Source organism: Molothrus aeneus, chromosome 3 (genome assembly GCF_037042795.1).
Source record: "Molothrus aeneus isolate 106 chromosome 3, BPBGC_Maene_1.0, whole genome shotgun sequence".
Lineage (NCBI taxonomy): Eukaryota > Metazoa > Chordata > Aves > Passeriformes > Icteridae > Molothrus > Molothrus aeneus.
Genome location: NC_089648.1, coordinates 51,287,017 through 51,311,516, shown reverse-complemented (window position 1 = coordinate 51,311,516; position 24,500 = coordinate 51,287,017). Strand labels below are relative to the sequence as shown.

General features: G+C 41.0%; 1 protein-coding gene across 1 annotated transcript in view; it reads right to left on the bottom strand.

The window, feature by feature from the left end:
- The window catches only part of AIG1 (androgen induced 1), a 124,744-nt gene that overhangs the window by 9,484 nt on the left and 90,760 nt on the right, over positions 1-24,500 (bottom strand). The window contains exon 4 of the mRNA XM_066545700.1: positions 3,874-3,989. Within this exon, the coding sequence (XP_066401797.1) occupies positions 3,874-3,989 (116 nt within the window). The remainder of the gene's footprint in view (positions 1-3,873; positions 3,990-24,500) is intronic.

The window sequence follows — 24,500 nt, the reverse complement described above, 5'->3', positions numbered from 1 at the left end:
CATGGACTCCTCTGATCTTTATAGAACTTTTATCCCCAGTGCTCACTTCCAAAAGCATGCATGATGCCCTTCCTACATACAAAGCCTCAGCACAGCTTAGCAAAGCCATATTGTGTCTCTCCCGCTCCATTGCCACCACCAACCTCAAAAATCCTTCTGGTTTCTCAATCCTGTTCTTCTTTATTAACATGACTGTCAATTTTCACCAAGCTTCACACTCTAACCCACCACCCCTCTCTTCTGAATGTCAAGGTTTGTCCTAGCAGTCTGTGCCAACATCTGCTCTTTCTGATCTTCCTCTCCTTCTATGGAGAATCGCTAGTGGAAATCCTACAGCAAGCCTGATAGAATCAATCTCAAATTCAGTCCAAATCCTCAGTGTACATTCCTTTCTTAAATTTGTTCAAGAAGAATTCATCAAATTACCCTATCTAAATGCTCTCCCTCAGTGAATCTAAGGAACTCTCCTACAGTCACTTCAAGAGAAACTTTATTTTCAAATCAAAGTTTAAAAGCTCTTTAAATAGATTTATAAAAGAATGAAAGAATGAATCAAGTCTAAGCTTGGCACATGTGGAGGCAGCTCCTAGTGGATTTGAGATAGTTATAAGAGAGCAGATCATGTCTTTTGCTCCCAAACATGCAGCCCAGCACGACTACAGCAGTGGAGTCAGATTCTTAGGGTCTTTTTTTTTGGCATCCTGAAGTGCTCAAAAGTAGAGGGAAAAGGAAAACCATTTAAAATAAACGTATTTGTCTCAGTTTATTTTAGGGACATATTAGGCTCTGATATTAGTTACCATGATGTCATTCTTGTTACAAGGAGCAACACATTTTTGGCTCTTTTCTGTTCCTTGACAACTAACTCCATAGACTCATTGGCAGAATTTTCTGGTAGTACTGGCAAATGCTCTGGTTTTCTTAGCACTGTCTAGATTTAACAATTCAATACAAACTGTGACCTTGTCAAGCCATGCTAAATAAAGCCAATAGGCTTTTCCCATCTTATCCCATGGCCTTGATCCTAAAAGTCCATGTATGGTGTGCCGCATGCAATGCAAGTCTGCAGATGTTCTGCCTGGGCACAGTTCCTTGTGAGCTCCCTCTCACAGAGAGTGCATAAGCTAAGTGTGCTTACTCAAAACCTCTTTGACTGAAGGGACAGAATGCAAAAAAAAAAAAAAAAAAAAGCTTTTACTCTTCAAGAAAGGATGTTTCTCAGAAAACAAGTCTGAATCATGCTCAGGAGATATCAAGTTATGTAGCTATGTTCTTCCAATTTCAGTGATGCTATTCAGAATTGTTTGCCAGTTTTCTTGTTTACCAATTATACATCAAAAAGCACTTGCTATTCTACCACCTCTTTCATATATGACAGATTCACTCATATACAAAATAAAACAAGCTTTCCTCTACTTGGAGTTGAGAAAAGCATTCACAGAATCAAACCTAAACAACATCCTCCTGTATATTCCTTTCCTGTAAAAAGTGCAACACAATACATAAAACATGTAGGATGTTAAGAAAGTTTCAGCTGAGATGGGAAGAGAATTCAAAATTCAAGAACAAAACATAGAGAACATCTGATTAGCAACTATCTTTGCTTTATTCTGAGAGTTGCAGTGAAAACACTTCTGCTTAGGGAAAAATGGAATAGGCAAAAGAACAAATTCTCAAGTGGCAGATCCCTAAATTCTAGTTAAAAATACATAAACCACAAACTAAGCCTCAGAACGGGACCCATGGTCAACCCTAGGTACAAAGGAAGGAAGTTCCACCAGGCTGTATGGAACTAGGTCATGTGCAGATGTGCAGGTATAGTCTCATTTTAATACACTATGCTAACCTTGAGGGTGCTGCCAACAAGGACAACAAATTTGAATTCAGCAATTCCAAGCCCTCTGAGTGATTAAGGTCTCTGCTGTAATGTGGTCACTTGGCAACAGGAAGACAGTGGATTTCAGCTGTGAAAAGAAGCCACACCCTGAATGAGAGGGGTGAAAAACTCCTCACTTTTCATACTTACTGGTAGATTTTTCCAACCTGTGAATATGACATATTATATTGATGTAATGGGACCAAGATTTGGCTTGCAGCCTCAAGCACATCTTGGATAGAGTCTTCAATAGCACCTGCAGGCTGAAGACATGCAGAACTTTCAAGTGATGGCACAATGTAGCTTTTGTCTGCCTCCACTAACCTGCAAAGGCCTCCTTCCATAACAGTAGAAGGAGAAATGGGTTGTATGTGCATAATTTAAACTTTTAAGATTGTCTCATCTCATTTAAAGAGAAATCACAACTTGGAAGAAGGCAAATCACTTGAGAGTGGCCCTATCTGTTTTGGAAATAATATACGAGTAGGCAAAACCAAAAAACAGCAAAAGCAAAGGGAGATAACCATAGTCTGTGCCTGGGTAATTATTAATGCAAGTAATTATTTAATGCAGAATCTGCTTCTCCTGCTTTACTTGTCCTACAATTTTCTTTGACCTTGTAGCTGCAGGATACACATGCACTGTAGTAGGTAGGATCAAACTAGATGAGCATCACACTGATATGGTAACAGATTCTTAAAAGATTTGAGACACATCTGGTTTTGTTTCCCTTGTAAAACTGGACTGTTTCAATTTTAAATTCTCATTAAATACTATTGCATGTGTCTACTTAGATGATTTTAGGAGTTGCCAAAGGAGGTCAAGCCATAGGTACCTGCTAATCTGTCTCCAGGCACCATTAGAGGAAGGTCAAGAACTATCACAGTTAAGCATTACTGTATATGGGTTAAGAACATAATTCCTTTTTCCTGAGGGAATAATTATATACCTTTTTGCATGAGGCTGCCCTTATCTTACAATTACAAATATTATTCTTTTTTAAGAAGGGTATGTATGTTTATAAAAGTTAATGGCAGAATGTGTCTGTTGTCCTGGGACACAACATCCCACTTCAGCTGGATTAATAGCATTGTGTGATTACTGAGTGTGTGGATATGTATGAATAATGACCTCTCTTAGCTGGATCAAAGGGACAAATTGCATAGTTAAAGCCGTGTGATAGTACTGCCTCAAGACCATGTTACTCTCACATTAGTTTCATCTCTCTTGGTTGGTGGAAATTTAGGAAAAATACCTTCTTAGCTGAGAGAAGGATGTTGTGAAGTAAAGAGTATGAAATGGGGGTCATGAAATGCAGAAAGGATAAGGGATAGATGGCATCAAAGGAGAAATATAAATAAAACAAAGGTTTAGTGAAAAATAAATACTAGGGTGACCAAAGTATATTAACTCTGTCATGCAAGTCAGGTGCTTGATTAGAAACTGCCCAAAGACTTAATTTAATGTTGTACAAGAAAGATTATTTCTGTTTTAGTTTAATTTCTCACCACCATTTGCATTTCTTAAAACAAACTTTAGAGTGTTTGGATTACTGACTTATTCTGTAATCAATTTTACAGAAAGAATTTATGAATCAGAAAAGAAAAAAGACAGTGTTCTATCTTTTCTCTTGATGCTTAAATATGATGCAGGAAATCATTTGCCTAGTCTCAATTTTATTTGATAGAACAAAAACCCCAAGCAATAAAACTAAGGTCCAAGAAAAACATTTAGCTTGAAAAATGGTTGAAAAATGTACCCTTGGAAAGACCACTGCTTACATGGGATTGTTCAACAAATTCCTGTTGTGTGAGGTTTGGCATATACTTTCTAAAAATATAAGCATCTGGGGAAACCAGACAAAGCCCAGGTCTTGGACCAAACGAGGCATGCAGCGTGAATCTGTTAGCGATTATATCCATAATGAAATATGTGCCCAAATTTAGCAGTACAAAACCCCCAATACAATGTGAAAACACAGCATGTACAGCCCTTACCATAAAATATAGCCAACAGCGAAGGTGCACACTGCAGCCAGTCCACAGCTCCTGCTGGGATACTGATGATGTGTTGTTCTCATCTCGATTAATACAAAGGGCAAAACTGTTGTGTGCTGGAAAAAAAACCAAAACAATGAGGAAAAGCAGGCGATACAAATGGTTCTCTATATTTTCATTTCAATTCTACAATAAGAAACTTAATCGCAGACACCTGAAGACAATTCTTGATGGCTAGATAGACAAGGTAAAGTAACTATAAAATTGATCAATAACCCGACAAATGTCATCTCTAAAATGTCTGATTGTTTGAGAGAGCAGAGGAAAACTGAGTGACCAGAATGTACTTTTTTTTCAGGAATCCAAAGCAGATACTCAGTGAGTAAAAAGGAAATGTGTCATGAAGGGACACAGGTCCCTACCCCAGTCTGGTCCTGCAGTTGCTCTGTGATCTCTGCCATGTCACTTCAGTTATTGTGACCATTCTGGTTGGAAGGCAATACATTTGGTTTTCAGAGACTAAGTACAAACAATGCCAAGTGAATGAATATAAATGGATGTATTTAACGCTTCTGAGAATTAGGTTTAAATGTATCTCAAACTGGGGACTTGAAAACAGGAGACATATTTTCAAAGGATAGCATCAATACCTCTGTTCCTTCATCTGCAAGACAGAAGCAATTACATTCAGAAAGGTGTTGTGAATCTTAATTTTTCAGTTGCACAAAATAGTTTTAGATTCCTAAATGAATCATATGAAAGCCAAAGCTGTAAAAATAATTTTCAACCACTTGTCTTTATTTAGCTGTGAAACTCCTTATTTTGTTATTTTCCCATACACATTTCCTATATTGCCCCTTTTGAGAAGGCCTGTTCATTCAATTAATGTCAGCAGCATGAAAAACTGCATCCAGCCTGCCCCCAACACTCAATGTCTACATTTCAGAGTGCTGGCAAGCATGAAAATATACATAAGCAAAGAACAAATGTGCCAGGAAATAAACCCCATAATTTCTGAATATACAGCTCACTTAAGACCACAGCATTAGTGGTGACTCCAGACACATACCCTGCCTTGCCTCCATGGGGCCAAGTTTTTGCTGGCATCTAAAGGGAATTAGTTCAGTTGAGAGGTTAGCTCTAGGGTTTGGTAAGACTGACTGTGAACTCTTCTGCCCTCTCCACAAGAAGGCCTGGAGGTGTAAGGACTGCAAGGGCAGCCTAAGTCCTAAGGCAAGTTCAGTCCTGCCCCAAGTACTTGATCACCAACTGGAAAGGAAAGTTATGGCATACACTGGCTACATTCTGCCATCATGTAGTTCTGGGGGATGCTGGAGGTCTGATTTCTAAGTTTGCAATAATTACAATGTAAACCCAGACTGATTTTCTCCTGTGTGCAGATAGGAGAGGCATGGAGTAGAAATATCTTTGTGTGGATTACAGGTTCAACTGAGAAGAAACACAGTGGGGTCTAAGCCTTTAAAAACTGCAAAGCAGAATGGTTTGAATGGAAAATGGTAAGATAATGGAAATGCTCCTGCTGAGAGATGTAATGTAATTGAATTGGATATCTGCTCTGATTTTCAAGGCATTGGTAATTAATGACTAGCATTTGGAGAATGTCAGGTAGATAATCCAGCAGTTAGGGGAGCTTTCAATTTCTTCATCTTCTAACAACTTGTTCCACCCCCATCCCTTTAAACAGTATAAATCAGCATCAAGGGAATGCAAAGGTGTTTTGTAGCAGTGTGGTCTGCTATAAAGGTGCCCACCATTAGATTAGAGGTCTATGAGCTGCAGAGGACCTTCAAAATCCATGATCAGGGACTGACAGCAAAGCAAGCCCTGGAGATTCACCTGCACATCTTGTGTCTGTATGGAAAAGGTCTCCAGGAAGAGAGAGATCAGTGCCTCACTCTGCAGAGCCCCCAAAGCAGAGCAGCTGGAGGCTGTGCAGATGTCTCCTGCCCTGCCCCCATAACTTATTCAGAGAAAAAAACAGAGGAAAAAAACAACTATTAATACCAAAATCCACCCTCGATACTCCTTGTACAATGTATTCTTGTAATCCAGTCACTTAGTTTAACTCTACACTCTATGGATGATTGTTACAGAGCTTGTGAGCTCAGTTTCTCCATGTAAATGTTTACTGCTTTCGATACTGCTTGTTGATGAGTTCTTCATTGATGATAACAACTCAACAGCTTGCCAATTAAAAAGTAGTTAAAATAATTTCAGCAATCAAGCCTTAATTTCAAATACTCTTCTTTCCCTCCTCCCAATTTTTATGGTTATATAATAAAATAGGTTATTATTTTCCTAAATTCTCACTTCTGCTCTTTTCTAAAGGTAAGGGTGGAGGGAAAAGCAGATAATGAGCTCTGCCACTAAAAAATTTGTGTACAAAATCCCATTAAAAGTACAGTGGAATTAGAAGTCTAAGGAGAAAATCAGAGACATGTAACTTTAATCTCAGTCTGTTAAAGCGAATGTCAATGCTACATGCAAACACTGCAGTTTTACAAATTTGGAGTAGGAACTTTGATTTAAAATGCTTTTGTGAAAGTGCCACTCTAAAAAGCTGCTTCAGATCCTTTACCAAACCACAACCAAGATAAAATTTCCTTTCTCTACATTTCAGCTCCTCCAAAAACCTTGATTTAAAAAACATGAAATTCTGTAGTCTGGGATGCCTTCTATCCAACAGTGTCAATAAAAACTCTAGACTGAAGCATAGTGGAGATGGTCAGGGGTCAAATGTGCTTGCAGTGGGATCCATCAGGGCAGGGTATTCTGCAGGGGGCCTAAGATTTCATATCCTCTAATGTTTTTGCCACCTGATTTCTGAATAAACAGGCCAGTGGGAATCTGAGGCTTAGAGAGAAAATAGCATTGATATTTCCCTGACCTGCCTAAAGATCACGCTGTGCCGATCAAACATACCTGACTGGTACCTCTGGGACTGATCCCTTTTACCGACTGGCACGCGGGGTGACAAAACCACATTTTTCACCTTGTTTGCCAAGGTATCTCCTGGGGCTTGCTTACTTCAGAGAAGACTGAGGAATGAGGAAGTTCAAACAACAAGGAGGCTTAAACAGTAAGGATGATTAGCTGCTCTAACAGCTTTCCAGTAGTTGCCATTTTGCACCATTAAAAATTTTTAAGAAAAGAACAAATATATAATTAGAGTATAATGACTAGTATAATATTACAATAGTAGTAAACCATGCTAGCAATACTAATTAATGTTATATTGATTGTTGCAGACATCTTTTTGTGAAAATCTTTTCTTAGGATTTCTGCTCTTCTGAGAAGCTGAGGCCTCAGAAACAACATGTAAACAATGGTTATCTGCTGCTGTGGAATGCATCAGGTTTGTCTGTGATTGAGCCATCTTGAATGTTTACAATTAATGGCCAACCACAGACCAGATAGCTTGGACACTCTGTCCAAGCCACAGACCATTGTTATTCATTCTTTTCTATTCTATTCTTAGCTAGCCTTCTGAGAGATGAAACCTTCCCTTCTATTTCTTTTTAGTATTGTTATAATGTAATATATGTATCATAAAATAATAAATCAAGCCTTCTGAACATGGAGTCAACATTCTCGTCTCTTGCCTCATCCAAGAACCCCTGTGAACACTGTCACAATTGATAAGGATTTTTAATATGGACTAGATAGTTACAAGCAAAACTGTATTTTTACCAGGACATCCTATTCTTCTCCAACTGAGACCAGCTGCCCCTGTGAGATGGTTTGCCTGTATGACTGTGCTGACACAAGAGACTTGTGCTGAGCACTGTTGTGGCCACACCAGGGAGCACCATTCCCACTGTCCCAGGAAGGTAACCCTTCCTGCCCATGTTCTCTGTGGTGACTGCAGGCTCAGAGTAGTCCCCAGCCCCCAGCTCAGCCCAGGCAGCAGTGGGGGAGAGATCAAACCTTGTAGCATTAGGAGGAGCTCCTACACTGAGCTTTTTCAGGGCTCAGTAACTGCAACTACTTGTAAGAAAATGCACCCTGTCAGCTTCTCCAGTTGTGACTGTGGTGCTATCTGCAAGGTGTCCTCACAGCCACAAATCCTTTTTTCCTCTGGAGTGCCAAGACAGCAGTCCTCAGACCCATTATTTACCCCTCTCTGAAGGGTAAATAATCTCTCATCTGCCAAGACCACTTTGTGAGCTGAAGAGCTGACCATAAGCCCCCTTTACCCAGCCACAGCATTACCCTGCTCAGACCCCTCACTGCCTGCCCCTGCTGCTGAAAAGCCAGCTCTGATAAATCTTTTTGCTAGGAAGTGCTGGTCTCAGCAGAGTAGAAAGCTGCAACTTCCTCTTACTCTGTGTCTACCACATGGCATTTCTTCCCAAGGACCCATCACCAACAAGTGGGGAAGAAATATGGCTTGCCAAATCTCCAACTGCTAGAAAACAGAGAAACCAGCACAATGCACAGAGCCTGAATGAAATGTGCAGGAAGGTTATCATATGGAGAATCTGACCCACAAGATACTCTGGAGACTAATTTCAAAGAAGCAACCTCTGAGTGAAGCTGAATTATCACACACTATAAAGAAAGCCATCCTGGGATCTTGCAGGTGGATTAATTCCTAGAGCCACTGTCACAGCATCCTGAGAGAAACTCTGCTCATTAATAACTCTTAAAAAGATATTATGAAAATATGTACCACTCCCCCACATGGTATATATGTGCCTAATGACATTTGAGACCAGAAAATCACATTACAAATATGCTCCACAGCTGAAGTGCTGGCTTGGGAAACTGAGCTTTGATGGAGGACTGTGCTTCCCCGTTGTAGGTGTGCTCTGCAACAGTTACTTGGAAAAAATATTTTATGTAAATTGGGTACATTAACAATGAGTTCTGTAATAGTCTTTGGGCAATTAAGTGCTCATTCTTGAAAGCCTGATTATATATTTTATCTTTCAACCAGTAAGTGCTGCTTTTTTTAACACTGGTTTCAACAGTACCTTACTTGACCTTTTCTCCCTACTTTAACTGTGTTTTAAATGGAATCTTAAAACTTTTCAAAAGGTGCTAAATTGACTGCTTTATGTATTATATCATCAGCATAAACATCGTAGTGATGTCTTCCCAAGTCATCCTCCTGATCTGCACTGACTGTCCAGAACTACCTTTATGACAAGGAGCTCAGTCTACAGAGGCATCTCAGACACCCAGGTAGCTCACAGAAGTTCTGTAGGAATGGTTAAACTGAGGGTCACAAAAGTTGTGATTATAATTCACTTCAACCAACAGACTGTGATTCATTACTCCGTTTAATCAGATGGAAAACTACAAGGTATAGGACATTTTAGCTCAGTAAAATAATGTGCACCTCTGAGGCCTACATCATGACATTCAGCCCATGTTCTTAAGAGTCAGCAAAAGTCCAGTGACAAGAAAGGAGCCCTTGCAGTTTTGATATCCACCAACATTTTAACTGATGGACTGGGAGCCTCCTGGGGGTGTTGGTGTGTCCTGCAACAAGGAAGCTGCAGATGGGTTTTCACCCAGAGAACTTGTGCAGCCCAGGACCTGGAGGGCTACATCTGCCACCCAAAGCTGTGTCCATGTCAAAGCCTCTGCCCTGGCAAGGACAGCTGCTTCAACATCTGCTAGGGAAACTACTCTGCAGCACACTGCCTCTGAGCCTGAAACTTTTGCTGGTGTAAATTTGGCGGTGCTCCCCTTCTTTGCACCCTTCTGTGCAAACTGCTGTGTTTTCTGTCTGCCTCTGCTTTCTTTTAAAATTTGCCTATAAAATATAGTTTCCATCAGCAGGATCTTATCCTGCCCCTTTTTCTTGTGAACTCACAACAAGATGATGATGTTAAACAGCTGCTCCATGTCAGAATGAGTGGAACAGTCTGTCTGCCACTCTTTCTTCCCTCTCAGGGGTTTGTGCAGCACCTTGAGATAAAGAAAACAGAAACCAGCAGCAAACTGACCTATGCCTATTCCTCTAAATTTAAAATCACTACTAGTGTGTTCATCCTGGAAACCAATAGTAATAGGCCTAAAAATCCCTAAGCTGTAGTCAGTGCCATTTGTAGAGTAACAGTAGCAATAAAGCTCATTTTTCTGCATGCTCCTAGCAGAGTACCATGGAAAAACCAGATCAGGAACTAGTAAAATAGAGGCATGATTATGATTTACTCCTTGAGAAACTTCTGAGAAAGGAACAGCTGGCAAGAGAGTATTTATGTGTTGTCTGAAGGATGATACCTTCTACCAAGGCAGCCTAATCCATAAAGAGAGCAGCAGGATATCAGAGCTGGGTGCATAATAAATTGGAATCCTTGAGTGAGTCTGAGCCCTTATGAGACTGAAAGTGCTGGTAGCACTTTTCCTCTTACAAATGAGAAATTATGACTATTAAATGAGACATGCTGATGCACAGGATGCACTCCAAGGCAGCCACAGACAGCTCACTAATTGTTATGGTAGATTGGAGGGAGGAAGAAGTATTATATGATCTAAACGAAGACCAATACCTAATAATGCCACAAAACACACAAGAGCCAAAGATAACCATTTTCAATCAATATGAGAGTGTGGAGTTCTTTGAAAAGAAAATTAACACTTCCTCTCTAATGTTACCCCTTCTTTCCCTTTTTTTCTGTAGAAAACCACAGTGGATATGGCATTCCAGACTTAAGAGGATTTCTACACTTTATCCACACATACCTGATGTTGACAGCTTTGTTCTTGTTTCTTCACACACATGCAGTATATACTATATATTGAAATAGCAGTGTCAATCTGATCTCACCCTACAACTGTACTGGTGTCAGGGAGGTTATATATAGGTGTTTATCTATAGAATTTCCACAGTGCCAATCACTGAAGCACTTCAGCACCTCAAAAGCATTACTAAACATACCCTCACAATAGCCCTGATCTGTAGGAGCAGGATATCCTATCCTCATTTTGAAGAAGGGCAAGATGGAGATGGCATGCCTCACTCAAGGTCACATAGGGTAGCTATGGAGGAATGAAGAACCACATCACATTCCTCAGTTCCATTCCTGGGTGTTTGCCTAAGATGAGCAAACATGTATAGAGAAATAACAAAAAATTTGGTATGAAAGCCAATCTAATCCTTCAAGTTTACAGCTCTGAGACATCTTGGCCCTTTCAGCATCTATCAGTTGTTACCCTGATTGACCCCCTGTCCTGGTTCCCCTCTGCTTTTGGAGGCTTCTTCAATTGCCTCCCTCTGAGATATCTGTCTGTCTTTCATCTCAGCTCCTGCTGCTCCAAGCTGCTTTCTTGCAGCTCCCATCCTTAATACCTTAACATGACACACAAAATCTTGGTCACTTGGACTTGAAACAAGAAGAGGGTAGGGACCAGACACAGTACATACAGTATAGCAAAACTGTGTAAAACCAGTGCCATGTTGCCAAATGGAACAGCATCGCTACGTGTTTCATTTTCTTTAACTTTTTTAAGTCAACGTAACTACTTTCAATGCTTTTCATGTATGCAGATATCATTAAACACATGCCAAGTGCAATGTCACATAAATCAACTCTCTCTTTTTGCTGGGATCCCTTAGCCAGGCTTTCTTGTTCATTCTGTGCCATGCCCAAACTTCCCAGTCTGCTCCTGCCAGCAGGAGCTCACTGCTTGACCCTTAGCAGAATTTTAAAATACAAGACAATCATCAAAGACCAGACCATTTCCTGGTTCTGTGCACTCAGCCACAGCTGAGCAAACCCTCCAGACCCTAATTTACTTTCAACCTCAAGTCCTTATTTTTGCCATGAAACCCTTAGAGAAAACAGGCTACTAACAACTTGGAATATACATACAGATATATCCTGCGCAAGGAGCACTCATTAATCACAGTGTTATGCAAAGTAATTTTTCTACATATTTTTCTCAGTTTATTTGCCTGCTCTAGAATTTCTTAAGCTACTATTTGCAAAAAGGTTTATCTAGGCAAAGAAATATATTGTTGTCTCTTAAAATTATCCTTAAAATTAAACACACACACACACACACACACAGACTTTTACAGGGGTTACCAAGATTTAATGTGCATGAATGAATATTTGACTGTTTTTGCAGATCATGCTGAAAAAGTGCTTGTAAAGTCATTGAGCCCTATGTATTCCTAGCAAAAAAATCACTAAAGAGAGCTTTTTTTAAAAGACGTATTTTACTAATGGTTTAAATGAGATTACTCATATGGAAAATAGTACTCCTCTCCCTGAAAAGTGAACTCTTTCCATACTCGAAGGAGAGAAGGGAGAAAATAATTTGTATCAGTATGTTTTCTAAATCTCTTTAACTAACTTGAAAAGTTTATCAGTACATAAAATATTTTATATTAAATTCTAACATCTGGCAATCTCCCAGGACTAGTATTAAGGCTTTCACAGAGGGATATTTTTGGTTTCATGATAGCCAAAGTATCCTTTTTCCAACCTGAAAACAATGGAGTCTGAATCTGTCACTGGTCCAGGACCAAATATTGCTTGTCCTGGGCTTTGGGCCAGTATATTTGGGGAAAGAGATTTCACATTTGGGAAAATAAAAAAACCCCATTATTTCTCGGTTTCTTTTTCAAATGGTGACTCTTTGATACTGTTCGGAAATCTAAAATCTTGGAAGTGGTTACTGAGGGACTGGATTTATTAGGTGTTGTGTAGGTGAGGTAGCCAAAGGTCAAACTTTGGTCTATCACATGGTGATTGCAACTATCTGCAATATGGTTCAAACAATTTATCTCACAGATATTGTTATTATCTTTATTTCATTATTTCTTTACATTGTACATGCAAACTCCTTTAACAAATAGCTCTAGAGGACGTAACCTCCTAATCTTTTTTGTTGTATTACAGAAAGCAGTAGCAGACTAAGGAGAGAATAGTCTTACTGCTGCACCCAACACTCTGTCTGTCTGTCCAGTTTTACTGGATGTGCACTGCCCTGAGTCTTCTAAACAGCACATACTCCACTGCCACGCAGAGGTGTATGCCTGTGCAGCAGGGCAGGGCGAAGCTGTGTGACAGCAGCTGCCCACTAGCAGCTACTGCCGAGCCACCCAGCAGGCATTGATGAGCCATGGCCTGGCACCAGGGCAGCTGCTGGTCTCACTCTGTGCTCAGGATGCAGAAGGCCAAGCCTGGGCATAGTGGCACCACAGATTCCTAAGAGCAGGAGTGTCTAAGGCACTAGCATGTGTTGAGGTGCAGGGAAGAGGGAGTACATGGTGGGGGTGTAGGGAAGCCAAGAGGCATGGGCTGTGTTCCTGCATTGGTTGAAAGGCAGATGGAGTAACAGGTATGGCTGAAAAACTTATTGAGGGTGAGAACGAGTTTGTGCAGGAAAGCAGGGGAAGGACAGAGATGCAGGCAGCACTTTATTTAGGAGAGTCATTTTGCTTCAAATGCAATTAGTTGTAAACGCTATTGTTCATCTTAAAACACCTGTTATTTTGATCAATAGTAAAAGCCTACCCACCATAGTAAAGACAGGAATGTCAGGCAGAAAGACATTACAAAATCTATAGCCTGACCCTTTAAAACCCAACTTGAACCATCAGATTTGACTTATGAGACTAGTAACAATAGTGCTTCATGCAAAAAGCATTAGGTTAAGGCTGGATCAGGCTAAGTTGCCAAACACACCCTGGCATAATTAATCAAGAATATTTCAAAACCAGATCGCCTCCAAGAGGTTATTGATCTCCTGTCACGACACGTTTTCCTCATGAGGTGTTACAATGCTATGTAGCTGAGATGTGCTGGCGTGTATTTTTCAGTGACTAAGCCTTGATCTATCTTCCTGGATTCCTGCCACTGGTGCACTGACATCTGCAACTACTCATGTTTGACAGTCTCATGCATGAGCTATGTGGCTTCCAACTTGGATGGGATTAGTATAGGAGACTTTCAGAATACTTCAAATGTAATTGAAAGCAGATAAATACAAGGGTCTCAAGAGGATGGCATGCTTTTTACAAACAGAATCACATTAAATCATGTGTATAAATGCTTGGACTAAGAAAGATCTTAGTGCTAACCAGTATAGTATGCAAGAAAGTGTTTGTACTTGCTCTTAAATATGTATGAATCCTGATAATGTCACTTCTCTCTAAAATCCAAACACAGTGCATGGCTGAAGTGCAGTTTAGACAAGCATGATAAGGTACATGTTTGGGGAGAAGGGCAGGAGAAGAGGAATCTACTCAGAGACTGACAGGTGCTCTGCCTTTCACCCATGCCTGCACTAAGGAATTAATATCTTCCGAGAACCATTCCTGCCAACAGATGAGAGCTGAAAACAATATACGTCATGTAACTACAGGTTATACTGTTATAGTGTCAAATTTCAATAAATTACAAGTGATGTTTTCTTTTAGAGCAAAATCCAACCTCATTCCTTACACAGAACACAGAAGAAATACATTTCTATGTATCTGTTTTTTCTCAGAAAATGTGGACATTGATATTGTAATCTGCAAATGTATTCTGCATATATTTATTGAATACTATAAAATAGAAGATGCAAATACAACTGATGTTAACACTGCTGTAAAGAGTTTATCTTTCACATTTGTTACTTTTTTAGACTCTAAACTCTGTAAACATAAGTAATCTTGCTTTAACACAGAGCTTTATAAGAAAAAACAACAAAACCTTTCAGTGGGAAATGGCCTTTCTTGCAGTCAAATACCTTTTTGAGGATTATAGTGATGGGCAATATACGAACATATGAGAGAGCAGTGATACTGAACATATACAGTATCAAAGGGGTCCAAGATGATCAGGTTGCAGTAGTACTAAACCTATGGGCTTCTCTGGGTTCTCTTGCAGACTCTGGCCTGATTTTTTCTCTTCAGTTTAATGTTGGTATGCCTGTCTCTGCTTCCCTCACTTACAGCTCTATCCCAAGCCAGGCTGATCTCACTGAGCTCCCCGTGACCTGCACGGCTTTTCTATTTTAAATGTGAAAAAGGAAGGAGAACTGGAAAAAAAATCTGATTCTTCTTACCACATAGTAGCATTTTTCCTAGCAAGCAGAGGAGCAGAACAACAGCAGTCACCATGGGAGAGCAGTGTGTGCGCAGTAGGGTTGCAATGGGATGAATGGCTTCTTACTCTGCTTGGTATCACAGCTCCTATCATGGAGTAAAGTCCTCAACAACTTCTGCTCCATCCTCCCAAGGTAGTTTAAGTGAAGTAACCCTTGGTTTCCTTCCCATGATACTGATAAATGTGGCCTAAAATTTCATTAATTTGGTGATAATTGTAGTATCATAATGCATTTTTGGTACTATAAATTTTATCTGTATTCTCCCATTGCCACAGGGATTCCAGACAGAACTTCCTTCGCAGCACCTGCTCTTAAAGCTGTGCTATCAGTCTTCTGTGAAGTTCTGTCATATATGCTCCAGCTGGTCTGCATTCTTCTGTGCTGTGGGATGGATGCCAGCACTGGGATAGAGGTCACTCACATGACCATGCAAATGGTTCATGAAAATTCTTGTTTAAACATAAGAAATACATTTTTTTACTCTGAAGGTGATCAAAGACAGAAAGTGGTTGCCCAGAGAGGTTGTGGAATCTCCATCCTTGGTGGTATTCAAAACCTGACTGGACACTATCCAAGGCCATTGGCTCCAGCTGACCGTGCTTGAGCAGGGCGTTTGGACAAAACAATCTCCATGGGTGCCTTCCCACCTCAGCAAGCCTTTGATTCTATGACCCTAAGGGCTTGGCTGTTATGGTCACTGGCCTTTATAGCCAGTCTTTGTCAGCCCCTCAGTGTCTCTTGTCCATCTCCACTCCCTGGACAACACTGGGTCTGAAGGAAGTTGCTGCATTAGAAAAAGAAGGAGAAATGAACCAACCTGACCTGCAGTATTTCTGCCCTCTGCCCTTCAGAAGTGTCTCTTGAGTATTTTCTCTCTTGAAGACTCTCGATATTTTCTTAATTGAAATGTAACTCACCATTTTTTAACTGGGGAGCAGAAAGATGTCAAAAATCCCCAGTTCTACATGTTTGCCTCATTGTTAATGGTCACACTAGTGGTGTGTGAATGTATGCTTGAAGCAGAAGATTTTAGAAATGCCTTTGAGGTGGGAATGGACTAACCAGTGACTAGATGTATTTCACAATGTTAGCTCTAACATTGTTCTGTTGCAGTCCCCAAGTGCAAGAATTGCAGCATAAACCCTTTTAAACAGGGAAGATCACTACAAATGTGTAACTGAAGAATAACTGTGATCCCAAGGTACCTGAGACTAACTGATTGACCTTATACTGGGGAATGGTGTCTGTTGGGAATACGAAGAGACACACTTAATTAGGAGCACTTGAACTCCATAGCAGTGATATTTTCCACTAGGAAGAAGCACTAAGGATAACCCCATTGCTAAGAGAAAGACCTGAGAACCATCTGAAGTGCATCAGGCAGCAGTGCAGGTATGGGAGCCAGCATGGTGGGCTAGGCTGTACACAGGAAGCTGGGTGAGAGAAGGGAGACCTCTTCCAAACAGCAGGCTAGCTGAGAAAGGCTGGTTAGAGCCTCTTTCTCCAGAACTGGAGCTGCAGCCACCTCAGCTGTGCTGGCTGAAGACTGATTGGCTCAGATTCGGGTCAGTGCCAAGCCAAGCCAAGAAGGTATGAGGAGCCATGGTGGAGACCAGAAGCTACTCTCCTGGAACTGAGAAGGAGGACTGACTTATGAGCATTGCAAAGGCAGGCCAAAAGAAGAGGAGACTTACCTAATACTGTTGGTTTGTTGTACCTCCCCCCCCAAATAAGACTGTATTTGAGTTAAGACCTTGGAGCCACTGCTAGCAAGTAGTTAAGCACTGCTGCTCAGGGGCACCCATGTATGTAATCCACTTCTTCAAGTTTCTAGGCAGGGTCTTGTGCCAGTGTTATTTTCAGCAAGAACACTGAAGTGATCGAAGCCGGCCTGTGTGACTGGCAGCAGCGCTGGGCACAGAGAGGGTACATCATGTACACACACTCTTGTTTCTCCTTTGCTGCTGCAGCGCGTTCTTAAAAGGTTGCTAAACTCTGTACTGGCACTTCTGTAGAAGGGACCTGGCACTAGAGTAATATTTGTATTTTAATTACTTGACCTATTGCACTGCCTTGTTGGGCAGGATTCTTCAGCCCTATAACCAACTTCTTAATGACCTTCACTATTAAACAAAATCAAAATAATAGGAAAAGCTTGCTGCTCTGCTGCAATGTCCACGGGCAGAGGAATCACTAAAAAAAGACTTAATATTACCTTATGGTCCTTAGATAAATCTTAAACTTTAAACAGCCATCTCTTACACGTTCTCCAGAGCATGAGACTGCTTTGTCATCTCAGGAATATCAATTACCACTTTGCCATTTCACTGCAAAACAAAGGAGTGAAATAAACCAAAACTCCAAACTTTTTAGCAAATTGGGACAAGAAGTGGAATAAGAGACACTTGACAACCTTATGGAATCAGCTGTTAAGATAACAAGAGCATAATTCTCTGTAACGGTCTTATTAATTAAAATAACTTCTGACTGTCAGCATGCTTTATAAAAATTCCAGTTAACCCTTACAATGTTTCTGTGAGACAGTGGGGAAGAGAAATAAAAGCATTTTATCAGTTAAGACATGCATACAGAGAAAGAAAAAACATCTTGACCAAACCAAAGCAAAAGGCCAACAGTGAGGGATTTTGAACTGGAATGCAGGTGCTGGCGATGCCTTCCACTGGGCTCAGCCCACAATAACAATCCCTTGTCAGAAGGTCAAAGTAAGAACAATATTGGTGGGAAGTGCACAGCTACTTAGGGGCATCAATGTACTGACCTCTTACATTCATGGCAGCAGAAGAAAATCATGTGGATCAAATCCAATAGTTTAGGCACCCTATCAAAGCTGATTATTTCAAAACTTTTAATTGAATGTGAGCTCATCTGCCTCTCTAAATGTCAATGTAAACAAGCTAGAGGGAACACAAAAAGGCCAGAGGAATACTTGGGCCGTTGCCTATTAAATTTATTCTTGTTCTGACCCCTCTCTTCTAGTGAAAGTAGAGAGTAACTGGGGGCTTAAAACCACTGGACTTCAGCTTCAGGGCAACTTAGGTTCCATGAACCTGAGCCCAGGCTTAGCAGCATGCATCTTAGTAACTCATATGGTTGAGATTCAAGGATTCATGGCAAGTATTCAGTTAGGCACATCTCAGAATGCAGAAAGGATGCAGCTCCCTGACTAGGGAGCCACAAACATCATAATAGTATTTGTGAAGGAGTTTCTGTACTGTTTCCATCTCCCCTTCCCAGGAAAAGTCAACAACACCTTCAGGAATAACCACAAGTCTAAAGAAGCTAATAGAAACAGTGTGTTTTAGAAACAGAACCGAGTTTTTGTAACTATAAATTATTTATATACAGTGTGTAAGTGACAGCACTAACACCTGTGCCTTGATCCTTCAGGAAACCCCTAGTGATCCTTTGTCTCTGCTGGAGGCTGACACAAGCTCCTATCCCAGAAGAAGGACTGAAGGAGGTCTCTACTATACTTCCCCCAGGGTACTTAACAGATGATGGACTATTTTGGCCAAAAAGTGGAGAGGCTTTCTCACTTTGCATCTGGGAGAGGTTAATAGCCCTTTTGGCCAGTAAACCCTTTTCTAAGTGTTGAGAATTGCAGAAAATCAACTTACAGCTCTTTTTGTGGTGTAAGGGTTAATACCAAAATATTTTATTTCTGTGAAATGCAAACAATGTGGATTTAGTCCTTTTTTTTTAAAGTAAAAACAACTCTACTTTTCACTCCAAAATAAAAAAAAATATTGAAGTATTTATTTGAGTCAGGTGGAAACACCTTTTTATATCAAGAAGTTTAGAAACATAGAATATCCTGAATTGGAAAGGACCCACAAAGATCACTGAAGTCCAACTCCTAACCCTGCCCAGGACACCCCAAGAGTCACACAATGTTCCTAAGAGCATTGTTTAAACACTCCTTAACTCTATCAGGCTTGGTGCTGTGAGCACTTCCCGGGAGCCTGTTCCAGTGCCCAACCACCCTCTCCATGAAGAACCTTCTCCTAATATCCAGCCTAAACTTGCCCTAACACAACTTCATGCCATTCTCTTGGGTCCTGTCAATGGCCACCACAGAGATCAGGGCCTGCTCCTCCTCTTCCCCTCACCAGGGAGCCGTAGAGAAATATGAGGCCTTCCCTCAGTCCCCACTTCCCCAGGCTGAACAAACCAAGTGACCTCAGCTACTCTTCATATAGCTTCCCCTCACTCCATCATTGTGGGTGTTCCTGATTAGAAAGGTGTGAAGGCTGAAGGCAGCAATGCTGGTGCCCTGCAATAATTCCTTTGGCATGACTTTTCCAGCTCCTGAGTCCCCTGAGCTGAACTGGCTTTCTGAACTCTAAGTCTAATCCTAACAATAATGGAACCTTGATGCTAAGGCTGAGGTTGGTATCATCATGGGTGACCCAGATTTAGAAGGGTGTGAAGGCAGAATTGTTAGTGTTCTGCAGTGATCCCTTTGGCATGACTTCTGCAGTCACAGTGTCCCTGGACCTTATGATTTCTGATTCTCTGAACTTTAACACTAACTGTAATGGAATCTTGGGGCTGCTTCTGAGGTCTCCAGCACAATGGTGGCCCAAATTAGAAAAGTGGGGAGGCGAAAAATGATGGTGCCATGTAGCAGACTCCATGGAGCTGGCTAGAGCTCCCTGGAGGGCTGAGACTTAACAGTAGGAACTGCTGAGTCATGACGAGACAGCAAAATAAGCTCCTGTCTTCTGCCTAGCTTATCTCTGTAACCCCATAGGTCACTTTTCCCCTAACCCTTACTATTGGACAAGTTTGGATCCCCCTATACCCTGTAAAAAAGGGCTGTTTTAGCCCATTCAGTAGAAGAAGAGCTGTCGCTGGAACCTTTCACAGACCCCTCAATAAACCATCACCAGGACCTCCTTCTCCTCTCTTGCTGTCTGCTTCTACCCCTAGCCAAAGGCACCCTAGCAAGCAAGCTCGAGCTGAAATCCTAAGAGAGCTGAAAATCACTAAAGAGCTGAAATCCAGTAAGCTTGCTTAGGGTAGCCAGCGGCTATGAGCGACGTGAGTGTTCAGGCACTCTGTCTCCCAGAGGGACTGAGTTCTCTGGATAAGGACTGCCTTGCTCGGGGATAAATCCAATCTGAGGACCTGGGGTTTTATCAGTGCCATGCTCTGATTCCCTTGACATAACTTTTCCAGCCCCAGTGTCCACAAAGCAGTAGGCTTTCTGGTTTTGAGAACCATAACTTTGTTTGAATTTAATATGTGACCAGCCCTGGTGGTAATGTAATTGACCAATGATGTTGAAAAATGTCCTAATGCCTGCTAGAATTCCTTTAAGAAGAACAGATGCATGTAGTGGGACTGAAATATAGTTGCAAATGGAGGAAATATTTGGAAGATCTTGCTAAAAGTCATTTTTCATCAAGGCCATTAGCACTCTATTTGTCAAAGCATTCAGAAAGCTCCTTAATTTTGTTGGACTCATTGCTAATGCTGCTCCCTATGTTGGGACAGTAATAATCTCCCATTTAACAGGAAGCCACATTCTTTCATTTTGGGTGAGGATTTGTAAATGGCAGTCTATTCATTCATTTATCAATTCCAGATGTATTTAATAGTCCTTCAAACTGAAAGTGAGAAAACAAAAATTAGATTAATTGTAATATGGCAAAAGTCTTCATTATTTGATACTATGCTTTCTGCCCTCTAAGGACTCCTAAATCACTTCAACTACTGTTTTGGTGCCTTGGTTGTACTGAGAGCAGGGAAACCTCCAGCCAACTTCATTCAGATGAGCCACCACAAGCTGAAATGTTCTTTCTCCTCCCACCTTTCACCTCTTTCTCTACAAAATCCCTTTTCTCCTTTCTGCTTCCAGCTTCACATTGCCTGGACGCTGCTCAGCTTCTCCACTCTCACTCCACCTGTGCTGAACAGTGTGAATATGGGTGTTAACAAAGTCTTTATCAGTGGAAGACCTGTCTGGCTTTTGATAGGAAAGAAATTCCCTGCCCTATCTTTCTTCTTTATGCTCTATTCTGGTATCACTCACAAGACAAGGTGCTGCTTCATTCACAGACACAGCAACAGGCAGGCTTTATGGTGACAGTGCAGCTATGAAGTCCTCCAAGGAAGATAGCCTATGGAGGTTGGAGAAGAAGTATTGCTGTTCAAGGATGTTCTGGTTTAAATTGTGGACTGGGAGAAAAGAAATGACCCACATCACTGGTATTTTTAACATTGCAAAAATCTTCCAGGGACAGGAAAAAAGAAAAAAAGAAAGCAGTGGCGAAAACCAAGCCAACTGGACATGCAGAGCTCAGGGAACAAAAGAAGGGTAGGCAAGGTGCAGAAGTCATTAGAGATAATGCAATGGACTTCATAAGTGCAAGTTCTTGCTATTAATGTGGCAAAAAATATTTATACTCTCTGCTTACTTCGCAGTAGAGATGGGCAACTTACCTTGCATCTCAAGCAGATGTATGCATGGCAAAAGCACAGACAGGCAGAACAGAGCAGATGGAGAACATGTGAGTCAAAGCACACTCTATAAACAGATATTACAGAAGTAGATGGTAGAAGACTTTTTTATTAAGTGCTCTTAGCATTTCCTTAGAAACCTATTCCTTTAGCATAAGTTTCTTTCTTGTAAGGAACCAAAAAACATTTGCTTTACTGATTGCAGATATAAGTTTTGGGAATCAGACCAACAGGATGGAAGCTCAGCACTTACTAATGATGTTTTTGGAGGATGCATGTATCTGTAGTTGACCTTGGTGGGACATCAGGCACCCACCAAGCTGCTCTATTATTCCCCTTCCCAGTGGGACAGAAAACAAGATGGAAAACAACCAGTAGGTTGAGATAAAGCATTTTGATGTTGTGGTGTGATGCCATTTCCTGTTTCACCTATCCCAACCCCTCAGGTGTGCCAACCTCTCCTTTCCCCTCCCCCAGTCCCCAGGCTTAAAAGGAGACGGGACCATGCGGTCTGGATTCTGCTGGGAGCTGTTACAAGATTCAGAGGTCCTGGAATAAAACTCTGGATTAAAACTCTACGACAGAATCCTCTCCTTTTTCTCTTCACTGTCGCCTGAACCTTTTCCACCAGAGGTAAACTGAGTTTCTACTCTGCCTGGATTTGTTCCGAGTGCCCAGCTACAGCACCCAGCTGGCCAAAGGTATCTCTGGGGTAAAATGCCACAGCTGCCACCTTTGGCCCAGCAGCAAGGGTCAGAGGAGCCCAGGCACGTCCCACCCGGTAATATTGGGATTAATATTCCATATTTTACTAAAGTAAAAGTTTGCATGTGCATTAGTAAAGGAGAAAAAAAGTTTAATCTCTACTTCCTATTGGCAAGTGATGTTCAGCCACTTCCTGGGATGCAGGGCTTTAGCACACACAGGGGTTGCACTTCACAGGGGAAGGTGAACATTGTAAAATAACAAATGCTCCACATTCCTCCTCCCTGCCTTGGCTTTTATATCTGAGCTGACATCATATGGTATGGAATATCCCTTTGGTTAATTTGGCTCAGCTGGCCTGGTTGTGTCCCCTCCCAGGAACTTGCTCACTCCAGTCCCCTAATGGGGGGGAGGGTTAATGTTAAATAGACAGTGATGATGCTGTGCCGGAGCTGCTCAGGGAGATGTTCTGTATTTATATAATTCCTTCCATTTTCAGTCTAAGATACCAGCAATTTTAAAGTGCCATGCACTTTCAAAATAACACACATTGTTTCCACCCATTAGCATGTGTCTATGAGAACTACATGGATCTTCTTTAAATCCTGATGAAGTATTCTGGTTTCTTGAGGCACACCACCTTTTTGTAATATTTTCAGAAAGAAATCTATTGTAAGCTTTTCCTAAAGCCTCCACCCAGTAAGTATATGTCTCCTTGCAGGTCAATTATTTTCAAGGTTTCCACTCAAAGATGAAGTCCTCTAAGATTCACTAATTTCCCTCCTCTCTCTTTGCCATGTTTGAATTCTGACATTTGCTTGCTGAAAGGATGAATGAAGTCAAAAGCAATGCTGCTATATTTTATCTGCCTAAACAATTACCAGCAAGGAGGTTTGCTATATTTTCCTCAAAGCCACATTGCCATAATATTGTATGCATCTGTCCATGTCTGATAACTCTGAAGAGTCCACACACAAATGGAAACGATCTTTCCACTTCTATGTCTCAAATAATGTTTTTCACAATTACTGGATTACTTAAATCCACTTAGATAACCTTGATGCTGTTTAGATATAGAGAAGAATTTAGCATAACCAGGGTTTCTTTCTAAATGTTATTTTTTAACACTTCCTCCTATGAATCCAAAACAACTTTTTGTTATTCATCTCACTAACCATTCATGGATGAATGACAATTACTGAATGTCTTAGAAACAACACCTTGAAAATGTCATTCAAATAAATTTTTCCACAGCATGAGAGGCTAGGAGGTAATTCACACTTCTTTTATAATAATATTCTATAAGAGGTACTGTAGTCATCTGCCTTCCTGCCACCTCCTCCAGAAGTAAAAGATTATAAATTCACTCTGATTTAGTGCAGCCAAATGTACCAGGCAGAGAAAAACACTGCAGAATATGCAATTAAGACTGGTACATTATGAAAAAAAGCCATCTCCATTATTGCCCCAAAACTGACTTGTTCCTCCCAGTTGAGCAAAAGCATGGAAGAATGCTGCAAGGCAGAGCTGGAAAATGTCTTTCCTTCTTTAAGAACATTTATCCATGGACAGCAACTCCAGAAGCATCTAAGCCTGGTATCTTGAACTCTGCTTCTTTCTGCTTCTGAGAGAAGCTCAGAACCCTGTTTTGTCCTCCTAAATATCAGCTGCTTATTAAAATCCAGAGTTCCTCTTCCTAAAGTGGTGCAATATACCTTAGGGGTCCACCGAACCCCGAATCCTCAAGTATCAAGACATCATTATTCCAGCATTTGCTCATATCTAACTCTGTCATGATTCTAAAACCACCAGCAATTCAAGCCCCCAAGCTGGGACAAAGGAGCTAAAGACCTTCTGGCTAAAAGATTGTTTCATCCTTTCAAAAGGCCACTGACGAACAAGGAGATGCCACCTAAGAAGTTCATGCCACAGTATCTGTCACACATCCAACACTTGAGATCAGTTTCTGCTGTTGGCACAATGTCTTCAGACCCCTAAGCCAAAGCAACAACAGACTTGAACCACAGCTGAGGAATGTGTGAAGCAATGAAACCCAAACCATCTACTTTCAAAGTCTGCATGCATTACTGAATGCAGATGTAAAAAAACACCAGCACTGCTACTGCTAAGTTAATTTCCAAAGTATATTCTACATATACACAAAGATTAAACCAGAGGAATAAAAATAGAGGGAAATATTGCCTATTTCCCCATATCAGATATGCAGATCAGGTGTCTTCCTGTAAGCCAGTTCCTTTCAGGCAAAACCTTGGATAAATCTTACAGTTAAGAGTGAATCCACTCTTTGGCCTAACATTTGAACCCAAGCTCTCTGCTTCTGATGACTTCATATGAAG